Source organism: Danio aesculapii, chromosome 1 (assembly GCF_903798145.1).
Source record: "Danio aesculapii chromosome 1, fDanAes4.1, whole genome shotgun sequence".
NCBI classification, from domain to species: domain Eukaryota; kingdom Metazoa; phylum Chordata; class Actinopteri; order Cypriniformes; family Danionidae; genus Danio; species Danio aesculapii.
Genome location: NC_079435.1, coordinates 8,037,488 through 8,050,253, shown reverse-complemented (window position 1 = coordinate 8,050,253; position 12,766 = coordinate 8,037,488). Strand labels below are relative to the sequence as shown.

At 38.3% G+C, this 12,766-nt stretch overlaps 1 protein-coding gene across 14 annotated transcripts in view; it reads left to right on the top strand.

Moving 5' to 3' along the window:
* osbp (oxysterol binding protein) overlaps nt 1-12,766 on the top strand; it is a 37,214-nt gene that overhangs the window by 8,519 nt on the left and 15,929 nt on the right. For 11 of the 14 annotated variants that reach the window (XM_056456479.1, XM_056456476.1, XM_056456477.1 and 8 more), the window contains exons 3-12: nt 838-1,046; nt 1,630-1,786; nt 2,773-2,884; nt 4,612-4,810; nt 7,142-7,256; nt 7,427-7,490; nt 8,692-8,859; nt 9,570-9,815; nt 10,782-10,902; nt 11,084-11,187. In XM_056456479.1, the coding sequence (XP_056312454.1) occupies nt 838-1,046; nt 1,630-1,786; nt 2,773-2,884; nt 4,612-4,810; nt 7,142-7,256; nt 7,427-7,490; nt 8,692-8,859; nt 9,570-9,815; nt 10,782-10,902; nt 11,084-11,187 (1,495 nt within the window). The remainder of the gene's footprint in view (nt 1-837; nt 1,047-1,629; nt 1,787-2,772; nt 2,885-4,611; nt 4,811-7,141; nt 7,257-7,426; nt 7,491-8,691; nt 8,860-9,569; nt 9,816-10,781; nt 10,903-11,083; nt 11,188-12,766) is intronic. The other 3 variants (XM_056456483.1, XM_056456472.1, XM_056456482.1) reach the window with 1 other exon arrangement.

Here is a 12,766-nt window from a genome sequence, read left to right as displayed (position 1 = left end):
TATCCCCATAATGTCGTTTAATTAAAATAAATGATCAACAAATGAATCTTGACAGTCTTTACAAGTGAAGGAATTATCTACACACAATATGAATTCCCAATTAGAAAAAATACTACAAACTATAAAATACTATTCATGAAAATACTTCAGTAACAGACAAATCCAAATGCCCAATGCAAGCGGGCTGCGTTCCAGAGCAGTTCAACTCAATGACGTATAATGAGTCCTACACCGCCTGTAGTCCCATTTAGCAATTTTTTTTTAAATAATTATTTTTTAGGGGTTTTAACCTTTATTGTATAGAGTATTGACAGGAAAGCATAGGGAGCAGAGAGAGTGGAAGGATCGGCATAGGACCGCGAGGCCGGAATGGAACTCGGGTCGCCGTGATCACCGGAGTGCATGTGTCGACGAACTAACCACTACACCACTGGCGCCAGCCCCATTTAGCAACTTGTTAGCAACTGTCATTTTAAAGAAGCGTAACTGATTAAAAAAATTAAGAGTGTGATGTAACTGATGTGTTTTATGTCATAGATAAAACGTGAAAGTATCTTGAGTTTGTGTTAGCCACGAATCTTATTTAAGCGATTTAACCGAAATCCCATTGAAAAAACCCGTTGATTTGTTGGTGAGGGAACCGGAACTGCTAAAATGCTAACTCTCTTTCGGGTTTTTGCATACAAATTGACATCATAGTTCCTCCGCTCTATACAGTAGTAAAATAAAATCCAGCCATTGTAATATAGCCTTATACATAAATAAGATTCCAATTATTATTTCTTTCAGAAAAACAAAGTTAACACCTCTTGTCCTTAATGTGTTTTGCTCTTCCAGGACTCAGGCGGAGATGGGGCACACATGTCGAGGCACCATAAACCTGGCCACGGCCAATATTGCAGTTGAGGACTCGTGCAACTTCGTGATCTCCAATGGCGGCACGCAGACGTATCACCTGAAGGCCAGCTCAGAGGTGGAGCGGCAGCGCTGGATCACAGCACTCGAGCTCGCCAAAGCCAAAGCTTTCCGCATGCAGGCTGAGTCAGGTCGGTGACATTTCTGAGAAAAGCATTAAAGGGGACCTATTATGCAAAAATCACTTTTATAAGGGGTTTAAACACAGTTGTGTGGCTGCAGTGTGTGAATATAACCAGCTTCCAATGGTAAAAATATTTAAATTGTATTTTTTATAATCACACTTGATAAAAACAGTCTGCAGAAACACTTTGATTGACATTCTCCTTTTGTACGTGTCATCAGAATGGCTAAGCCCCGCCCATTAGTGACCATCTCTCCCTCATTAGCATAGGAGGTTAGTCTTGTTATTGAATCTGCCACTATGCTGACACATGTTGTAGCTCCATTCTCTTCTGAAAAGAGCACAATCTCATTTGAGTTTAAAGCGACAGTCACCAAAATGGCACAATTAGGATCAAAGCCTAAAAGGGAAAGTTTTAGAGTTATACATTATGTGTGTGGTATTTTAAGCTGAAACTTCACATACACACTGTAGGGACATCAGAGACTTGTTTTATATCTTGTGAAAAGTGGCAAAATAGCTCTCCTTTAAGTTTTCACACTCGTGCTGGAAGGCTGTTTGACAGTTCTTGTTTCTCTTTTGTGGTTCAGATGATTCAGGAGATGAGTCGACTCCTCCTGCGGCGGGTCAGGGTGGAGGAGCTCGTAACTCTGAGGTTCAGTCCACGCTCCGCACGCTGGGCAGCAAAGTGGAGGATCTGAGCACCTGCAATGACCTCATTGCCAAACACGGCTCTGCACTGCAGAGGTCAGTCCATATGTCCTGTTTGGACACATCACTCTGAGTTTCTGATTCTCATGACATTAATTATTTAATGACATAAATATTTAGTGATATTTGTTTAATATATGCTTTTGTGTATTTCTATTTATTAAATATAGTAGTTTTAAAATGTTAAGCATTTTAATTATATTTACATACTGTTCATTAAACAGATACTGCAGTGTATTTTACACATTTAAGTATTTTTGTACTATTTATATTCATTGACTTGTTTTTTTTATACATTCGATTTTTCATTTTATTTATTTATTTTATTATTTATTCATTTTTTGGACCTCAAAACTCTTAAGTGTACATTTTTTTTTAAATTGAGATTTATTTATTAGTTGAAATCTGAATGAATAAGCTTTACATTGATTTTTACTTACTATGATAGGATATGATTTATTTGGCTGAGATACAGTTATGTGAAAATCTGATATCTGAGGCTTCAAAATAATGTAAATATTGGTAAAATCACCTTTAAAGTTGAGCAAATTGTTCTTAGCAATATACATTAATAATCAACTTGAATTTTTATGTATTTATGGTATGACATGTACAAAATCTGTTCATGGATCATGATCGTTAGTTAATATTTGAATGATTTTTGGCATAAAAAACAAATCTATAATTTTCAACCATACAACGTACTGTATATTTGGCTGTTGCCAAAAATATAACAGTGCAACATAAGACTGATTGTGTGGTACTGGGTCACAAATATGGAAAGTAATTAAAGTGAAAGTGTCTAAACCTTTATGAGTATTTTATCACATATTTATATTTCATATTATTTCAGCATTTTTAGTTAACAAACAATATATTTTTTAGGTTACCTTTGTTTATTAACGATAATGCTTAATTTACTGTTGTTCTAAAATCGAGCATAATAGTTATATTAAGGTATGTACCTTAATATTAATAGTGTACACATAATTGGTCACATGTGGTATTGATGTCTCTGTCAGGTCCTTGTCTGAGCTGGAGGGGGTTCGGCTGGGAGGAGAGACGAGTGAAAAGATTCGCCAGGTGACGGAGCGAGCCACACTCTTCCGTATCACCTCCAACGCCATGATAAATGTAAGACCACCAACCAGCAGATTTCAGTTTTAGTGCTGCACGATATTGTTGTAAAACTGACTTCCTAGATTTGTCTCTCTAGAATTTATATAGTCCTAAGACAAGAATAGGTGTTGTTGGATAGTTTTAGAACTACTTTGAGGAAAGGTTTTGTTCCACTGCAAATGTTGACTACTGTACACTCACCGGCCACTTTATTAGGTACCCCTTACTAGTACTGGGTTGGATCCCCTTTTGCCTTCATCCTCATAAGATTTGCTCCATATTGATATGATAGCATCACGCAGTTGCTGTAGATTTGTCAGCTGCACATCCATGATGCGAATCTCCCGTTCCACCACATCCCAAAGGTGCTCTATTGGATTGACATCTGGTGACTGTGGAGGCCATTTGTGTACAGTGAACTCATTGTCATGTTCAAGAAACCAGTCTGAGATTATTTGTGCTTTATGACATGGTGCGTTATCCTGCTGGAAGTAGCCATCAGAAGATGGGTAAACTGTGGTCATAAAGTGATGGATATGGTCAGCAGCAATACTCAGGTAAGCGGTGGCATTGACATGATGCTCAATTGGTACTAATGGGCCCAAAGTGTGCCATGAAAATATCCACCACACCATCACATTACCACCACCAGCCTGAACTGTTGATACAAGGCAGGATGGATCCATGCTTTCATGTTGTTGATGCCAAATTCTGACCCTACCATCCGAATGTCGCAGCAGAAATCAAGACTCATCAGACCAGGCAGCGTTTTTCCAATCTTCTATTGTCTAATTTTGGTGAGCCTGTGCGAATTGTAGCCTCAGGCACAATTGTAGCCTGTAGTCTGGCACCAACAACCATGCCATATTCAAAGTCGCTTAAATCACCTTTCCTCCCTGTTCTGATGCTCAGTTTGAACTGCAGCAGATCAGCTTGTCCATGTCTACATGCCTAAATGCATCGAGTTGCTGCCATGTGATTAGCTGGTTAAAAATTTGCAATAACGAACAGTTGGACAGGTATACCTAATAAAGTGGCCGGTTAGTGTATATTGCAATATGAATACAATTTCAATAGATAAAATAAATAGCTTTCTTTTTTGGAAAGAATTGATTATTTTAGATCAATTGGCATGATTTTGTTGAGAGTGCATTTGCATAAAATATAATACACAAATCACAAGCAGATGAATACGATAGAGCAAAGGATAAATGTATTGATTTTGGGCAGACCCTTATAGTTTTCAGGTAAATAAACTGAATGATTAAATGTAAAATAACACTGTACAGAACTTATTGTATAATTAAATAAATGCAAATAATGTTTGTTAAAGGGATGGTTCACACAAAAATGTAAATTGTCATCATTTACTCACCCTTTATTCAATTCTTTTATGAGTTTGTTATTTCTGAAGCTATATATTAGACAAAAAAGAAGACATTTTGTAAAATGTTGGAAACCTGTAACCATTGACTTTCACAGTATTTGTTATTCCGACTATGCAAGCCAATGGTTATCAGTTTTAATAATATATATTGTAAAATAGTTTTATTTCATTCATTTTTTTGTTTACATTCTTAATATGTCTGATTTGTTTTATGCAACAGTAAAACTTGACTGTTCACTTTCAGATGATGTACATGTTTTGCACCCCTATTTCATTTGTAGCTATCTGTTTCACATGGAAAAACCACCGTTAATCTACTTCTTAAAGATTCTCTTATAATCTGATACCCACCCAGGCCTGCCGGGACTTCCTGGCGTTGGCACAGGCTCACAGTAAGCGCTGGCAGAAAGCCCTGCAGGCTGAGAGAGAGCAGAGGGTGAGGCTGGAGGAGACGCTGGAGCAGCTCGCCAAACAACACAACCATCTAGAAAGAGCCTTCAGAGGAGCCACTGTCCTGCCTCCTTCACAGAGCAACCCTGCCATAGACAGCAAAGGTACAGACACACATTTGCACTAGGCACTTTCTTACAATCACTTTATATCTTTAGAAAAAAAAAAACTCAAAAAGGTGAGTGGGTTGGACAAACCACCTGTAAACACTTTTCTCTCTATATGCACCGTACATTTTACTTAAACTCCATCTTACATTGACTCAATAAGAAAACAATGTTTACTTGTTTTCTTCAACCTTAAAATACCTCCTTTGCACAATATTGTTCTATCTAATGATTTTGTACATTAATGCCAAAGCATTTTAGATATGTGTAATATATTAACATCATCAAAATAAATAAAACATACAGCAAATGAGAATTAAATGACAGAAAAAATCTATAAAAACAGACAATATCTGTAAAACGAACATGAATAAAATAAGATTAAGTAGATTGTAGATCATTTAAGTAAAGAAAATAAGTTGATTAACCATTTCTAATTGTGTGCAAATATTTTGCAACCAGTGTAAATTATTCTTTCACAGTAAATAGTTACGTTTTTCTGAGTCGTGTAGATTAACGAATAAATTATTTAATTTTCTCTCGCTCTTGCAGCTGTGCATGCACAGTCAGCTGCGAAGCTAAGCGAAGGTAGGCTTAAATAAAATGGTAATGCAAAAACGCATACAATTAATGACAACTTTAGAAAGCGAAAGCAAAAGATGAATCCCTGACATTTTAGGAGATTTTGAAGGGTATCTGCAGGGTCTACAAATTTTTTTAAATGTCTTAAATCTCAAAATCTAAATTTTAGGCCTTAAAAAGTCTTAAATTTACTGAAATAATGTGTTGTAGGTCTAAAATCTTTTTTTAAACAGGTCTTAATTTTCCTTTGTTCATGTATTGCTACCCAATCTGGCCACCACCCATACAATCACCAACAATCCATCTCAATAAAACTTTAAACTTTTCATTTAAAAAGGTAATTTTAAACTTCATTTATCTTAATGGTTTAATTATTTTCCTACAATAACATTAGTTTAAAAGTGCTCCATGTATTTACTGCTGAGGACACGGACCTGAACAGCTTGTTGTGCATAGATTTAGTTTATTATTCATTCGTTCATTCATTTCGGCTAAGTCCCTTTATTAATTTGGGGTCGCCACAGCGGAATGAACTTATCCAGGAAATGTTTTACGCAGCGGATTCCCTTCAAGCTGCAACCCATCATTGGGAAACATCCATGCATACTCATTCATACACATACACTACGGACAAATTAGCTTACCCAATTCACCTATACCGCATGTGGGGGAAACCAGAGCACCCGGAGGAAACTCATGCTAACACGCGGAGAACATGCAAACTCCACACAGAAATGCCAGCTGACCCAGCCGAGACTCTAACCTGAGACCTGAGGCGATCGCGCTACCCACTGCGCCACCGTGATGCCCCAGTTTATTGTAGTTTTTAAAACTTTGAAAACATTTGTTCATTTTTTTAAAGAAATTTATATTGGAAAAAGAAATATATTGCTATAGAGATATAAATGGATATAAAGATATTGCTAAGAAATATCTAATATATATATAAATATATCTTCCATTATTAATTGATGATTATTGTATTAAATGTTTTAAATTATATATTTTTTCATAAAGCAAAAAATCTTTTTTCCATCTGAGCCATTTGAAAAATTCCTTGGCATTTAGCCCTTTATGAATCCAAAATTTCATTCATAATGGTCTTAAAAATGTCTTTAAAAGTCTTAAATTTAACTTGGTGAAACCTGCAGAAACCCTGTTTAGAAACCCCTGTCGGATGCAAGTCTTAAAAAGACGCGTCTCATTGGGTCTCTGTCTGTGGGAGTGTTGACAGTTCTCGCACACACACAGTGAGCAGTATGACAAGTGTAGCACGAGAGAAGATTTTCCACTGGTTAATCGATCGCAAATGTTTGGTTATTAAAGCAAAAAAAGAACGAAAAATTGTAAAAGGATAATAATAATACAAAAAAAAAAAAAAGTGTCACCAAATATACTTGGGCAGCCGTAAATATACCTGGGCGGCCCGCCAAGTTAAGTCTATGTGTGGGAAGCCCTGGTATAGTTTTAAGTTTTCATTATAGTATATGTAGTTAGTATAGTTAGATTACTGCGCCAGTATGGTTACTAGGTATAGGGTTAAAATAGCTGTTACATCCAGTGTTGTGTTCATATTTATGATTGTGTTTATTTATGTGGTCATGCGAGACACATTTTGTTCCACTGTATGTCCACAGATGCTACAAAATAAAGCTTGACTTGATATTCTGGAGCTATAGCTATACATTTGGACGTGATAATCTGATCTTGGTGCACATTATGCTTTCTGTTTTCTTCATCCGTTAGGCTCAGTTCCAGGAAAGGGTGATGCCAGCGACGAGGACGAGGAGAACGAATTCTTTGACGCCTGCGAGGACGTTCAGGAGTTCATCACTGTACCAGCAGACCCCAAATATCACAGGTCTTTATCTACCGCCTCGCTTTCACACCAATCCCTGTGTCTGTCCCTTAACTCACTTCTCATTTGAGTGTTACTGGACCTAAGTGTGTGTCTCTGCCTTCCCTTTCCCTTTCCTCCTTTCTCTCTCACACTCTCTGGCTGTCTTCATACCCTCTTTCCATTTCTCTCAGGAGATCCGGCAGCAATGTCAGCGGGATCAGTAGCGAAATGGGAATGGATGACGGGACGACGTCGGTAAGATGTTTTATTTGACAAGAGGGCTTCACGATAGGTAGTTTCAATTAGAACTGCACTATACTGGAAAAAATATGCAATGTTGTTGTTGAGGATTACGATATAATGATAACGATATAACATTTCCCTATTAAATGCTTTTTTTTATTAGCTACAGTGCATCTGGAAAGTATTCATAGCGCTTCACCTTTTCCACATTTTTTTATGTCAGAGCCTTATTCCAAAAATGGATTATATTAATTTCTTTCCTCTAAATTCTACACACAAAACCCCAAAATGACAATGTGAAAAAATATTGTTTTGAAATTGTTGCAAATTTATTACAATTAAAAACCTAAAAAATCACATGTACATCAGTATTCACAGCCTTTGGCGTGAAGCTCTAAATTGAGCTCAGGTACATTCTGTTTCCACTGATCATTCTTGAGATGTTTGAGCAGCTTAACTGGAGTTCACCTGTGGTAAATTCAGTTGATTGGACATGATTTGAAAAAGGATTCACCTGTGTATATAAGGTCCCAGAGTTGACAGTGCATGTCAAAGCACAAACAAAGCATGCAGACAAAGGTACACCTCCGAGACAGAATTGTCCCGAGGCACAAGGCTGGGGAAGGTTACAGAAACATTTCTACTGCTCTGAAAGTTGCAATGAGCACAGTGGCCTCCATCATCCATAAGTGGAAGATGTTCGGAACCACCAGGATTCTTCCTAGAGCTGGCCGGCCATCTAAGCTATGTGATCGTGGTAGGAGGGCTTTAGTCAGAGAGGTGACTTGACTGAAATGGTCACTTTGCCTGGATGTACAGAGACATCCTGAATGAAAACCTGCTTTAGAGGGCTCTTGACCTCAGACTGGAGAGACGGTTCATCTTACAGCAAGACAATGACCACCAAAATATCAATGGAGTGGCTTCACAACAACTCGGTGAATGTCCTTGAGTGGCCCAGCCAGAGCCCAGATCTAAATCCTATAATATCTATATATATATATATATATATATATATATATATATTATATAGTTTAAAAAACTAAATATGCTTTTCCAATATTGTGCAGCCCTCTATGTTGTGTTTACTGTATGTATGTGAACAAAATTTAGATTCATGTGCTGTTTAGATGTGAAACACACACACACACACACACACACACACACACACACACTCACGCTGACGTCTAGATTTGACATTTTTTTTGTACAGCTGGACGAACAGTCTATGGCATCCAATCCCGAGTCTCCTCAATCCCAAGAGGTGGTGCCTGTGAGGAAAAGACGGACCCGAATCCCAGATAAACCAAATTACTCTCTCAATCTGTGGAGCATCATGAAGAACTGTATTGGAAAAGAGCTGTCCAAAATCCCAATGCCTGTAAGCTCTTCTCAATTATCGATTTCTCAACTCTATTGATGAATATAATAATAATACTCAAATCCCAACAAACAGTCTTTTAGTCTGTGTATTTACTTATTTGTTCTAGATGAATATTTATTATGTGTTTATGAATCCATCTATAAGTAAGTTTTATGACAGCCACTGTTGTAAAGTTTATTATATTGTTAAAAAAATTGTATAATTAAAAGGTGTTTATAACATTACTGTAATAAAAATAATTTAAATAATTAAAAAAGTGCCATTTATTCTACATTCATATTATATCTATAATTCATATATACAGTGTAGTAACATGCATGCATTTATACATATGTGTGTGTATATGTGCATGTATATTATAAATAAAATGGAAATATCATGCATTTTGGCTGTTTAAACTCTCAATAGCCATAGACCTGAAAATGCAAACATTTGAGAACCAGTTGCAAATGACAGACTGATATGCAAAGACTGTATTTTTTCAATGCAGATCCTTGTAAACTGAGATTTCAACAATGCTGTGTACCAAAATGCTAAATGTTTGTGTGTGCAAGAGAAAAAAAGAGAAATTTTCTTTATATTTTCTTCACATTTTCCATTGCTTTAAACTCGTGTTACATATCAAAGTGAATAAATATGAAGATTGTGAATCAAAATCAGATTGTTAATGGTGTGTCAGTTCATCACATGCTGTGTGTTTTCCTCAGGTGAACTTCAACGAGCCGCTCTCTATGCTGCAGCGTCTGTCTGAGGATCTGGAGTACTACGAGCTGCTGGATCGAGGAGCAAAGTGCCAGAGCTCTCTGGAGCAGATGTGTTATGTGGCCGCTTTCACCGTGTCCTCGTACTCCACTACAGTTCACCGCACTGGCAAACCCTTCAACCCGCTGCTGGGAGAGACCTTTGAGCTTGACCGCCTGCAGGAGAGCGGATACAGGTCCCTCTGTGAGCAGGTGCGGCCCAACACACTCTCTTCATCCTGAGACGCTGGAAGAGTGTATTGAAATCAAGCCATCTGCTAATCCCTTCTTTTTTCCGTCTTTTTCTCCTCTTCTTTTTTTCTTTTTCTTCTCCTTCTTCCCCTTCTCTTTCATCTTCTTTTTCTTCTTCTCTTTTCCTTCTTTTATTTTTCTTCTTCCTTTTCTCCTTTCTTCTTCTACATCTTCTTTTCCTTCTTTTTCCTTCTCTGACTTTCTTATTATTGCTTTCCTTCAATTTTTCTTTTCCTTTTTTCTCCTCCTCCTTTTTCTTCTCTTCCTCCTTATTTGTCTTCTTCTCCTTCATCTTCTCCTCCTCCTTGTCCTTCATCATCTTCTCCTCCTCCTTGTCCTTCATCATCTTCTCATCCTTCTCCTTATTTATTTTCTTCTCCTTCCTTATTTATCTTCTCCTTCATCATTTTCTTCTCCACCTCCTTCTCCTCCTTGTAATCTCTTCCTCCTTATTCATCTTCTCCTCCTTCTTTCTCATGTTCTCCTTCTCCTTCATAATCTTCTTCTCCTCCTCCTTATTCGTCTTCTCCTCCTCCTTATCCTTCATCATCTTCTCCTCCTCCTTATTTGTCTCCTTCTCCTCCTCCTCCTTATTCATCTTCTCCTCCTTCTCCTTCATCATCTTCTCGTCCCTTATTCATCTTCTCCTTCATCATCTTCTCCTCCTCCTCCTTATTTATCTTCTCCTCCTTCATCTTCTCCTCCTCCTTGTACTTCATCATCTTCTTTTCCTCCTCATTTATCTTTTTCTCCTTCATCATCTTCTCCTCCCTTATTTATCCTCTCCTTTATCACCTTCTTCTCCTCCTTTTCCTCCTCATTTTCTTCTCCTCCTCCTTATTCATCTTGTCCTCTTCCTTTTTCGTCATCATCTTCTTCTCTTTATTTATCTTCTTCTCCTTCATCCTTCTTCTTCTCCTTCTTCAGGTAAGCCATCATCCTCCGGCTGCGGCCCATCATGCGATCTCCGAGCGAGGCTGGACCCTGAGACAGGAGATCGCGCTGGCCAGCAAGTTCAGGGGCAAATATCTCTCCATTATGCCCCTAGGTAAAAAACGTTTCAGTTCTTTTTTATATTATATCAGCAATTTAAACTTGTGCTGGTTTTGTTTAACAGGGAAGTTAAATAGTTCATGCATTAGTTCCCTTTTTGTAAAATGCTTTAACTGCATTTATGCCTAAAGCAGATTTTTGCAAGCTGATCTTGAATTTCCTGTCTGTTTCTGCAGGTTCCATTCATTGTATCTTTGAGAAGAGCAACAATCACTACACCTGGAAGAAAGTCACAACCACAGTGCACAATATCATAGTCGGGAAACTCTGGATAGATCAGGTTAGAATTGCAGTCTGCTAATTTAGTTATATATATAAATTAAATACTATAACCATCTCCCCATCAAAAAACATTTCTACACTTCTGGTCATATGGAGTGTCTTAAGAGCGGAGCTATCAGTCCCTTAGGGTAGAGCTATCAGTTCTTTAGGGCAGAGCTATCAGTCATTTTGGACGAGGCTATCAGTCCTTCAGGGTGGAGTTATCAGTTCTTTAGGGCGGAGCTGTCAGTCATTTAGGGTGGGGCTATCAGTCCTTTATAGCGGAGCAATCAGTCCATTGATGTGGAGCTATCAGTAATTTAGGGCGGAGCTATCAGTCCATTAGGGTGGAGCTATCAGTCCTTTAAAGCAGTGCTATCGGTCTATTGAGGTGGATCAATCACTAATTTAGGGTGGAGTTATCAGTCCATTAGGGTGGACCTATCAGTCTTTTAAGGTGGAGCTATCAGTCCTTTAGGGTGGAGTTATCAGTTTTTTAAGGGTGGAGCTATCAGTTCTTTAGGGCGGAGCTATCAGTTATTTAGGGCGGAGTTCTCAGTTATTTAGGGCGGAGCTGTCAGTCATTTAGGGTGGGGCTATCAGTCCTTTAGGGCAGAGCTATCAGTCATTTAGGGTGGGGCTATCAGTTCTTTATAGCGGAGCTATCAGTCCATTGATGTGGAGCTATCAGTAATTTAGGGCAGAGCTATCAGTCATTTAGGGTGGGGCTATCAGTTCTTTATAGCGGAGCTATCAGTCTATTGATGTGGAGCTATCAGTAATTTAGGGCGGAGCTATCAGTCCTTTATGGTGGAGCTATCAGTCATTTAGGGTGGGGCTATCAGTTCTTTAAGGGTGGAGCTATCAGTTCTTTAGGGCGGAGCTATAAGTTATTTAGGGCGGAGTTATCAGTTATTTAGGGTGGAGTTATCAGTTATTTAAGGTGGGGCTCTCAGTTCATTAGGCCGGAGATATCAGTCATTTAGGGTGGAGCTATCAGTCCATTAGGGTGGAGCTATCAGTCTTCATGGGTGGAGATATCAGTTCTTTAGGGTGGATCTATTAGTCATTTAGGGTGGAGCTATCAGTTCTTTAGAGTGGAGCTATCAGTCGTTACAGTTGAGCTATCGGTCATTTAGTGCGGAGCTATCAGTCCAGTAGGGTGGAGCTATCAGTCGATACGGCTGAGCTATCAGTCATTTAGGATGGGGCTATCAGTCCTTTACGGTGGAGCTATCAGATCTTTAGGGGGGAGCTAACAGTTATTTAGGGTCGAGCTATCAGTCATTTAGGGCGGAGCTATCAGTCCAATAGGGTGGAGCTATCTCACTTTTAGGGTGGAGCTAATAGTCATTTAGGGTTGAACTGTCAGTCCTTTAGGGTGGAGCTATCAGTTTTTTAGGGTCTATCACAGCGTGTCTTGTTTCTGCTCTGCCTTCATCCATTTATCAATCTTCTTTCATTTTGTTAGCAACACTCATCTTTCAACAATCCAAACGATTCCCAAAGGGAAAAATTCTGCATCGCCCTACATTTTTGTTCTTATTTCAGGATCGTTTCAAGTGGATATATGCCATGATAGAGAATAAAAGGACAAT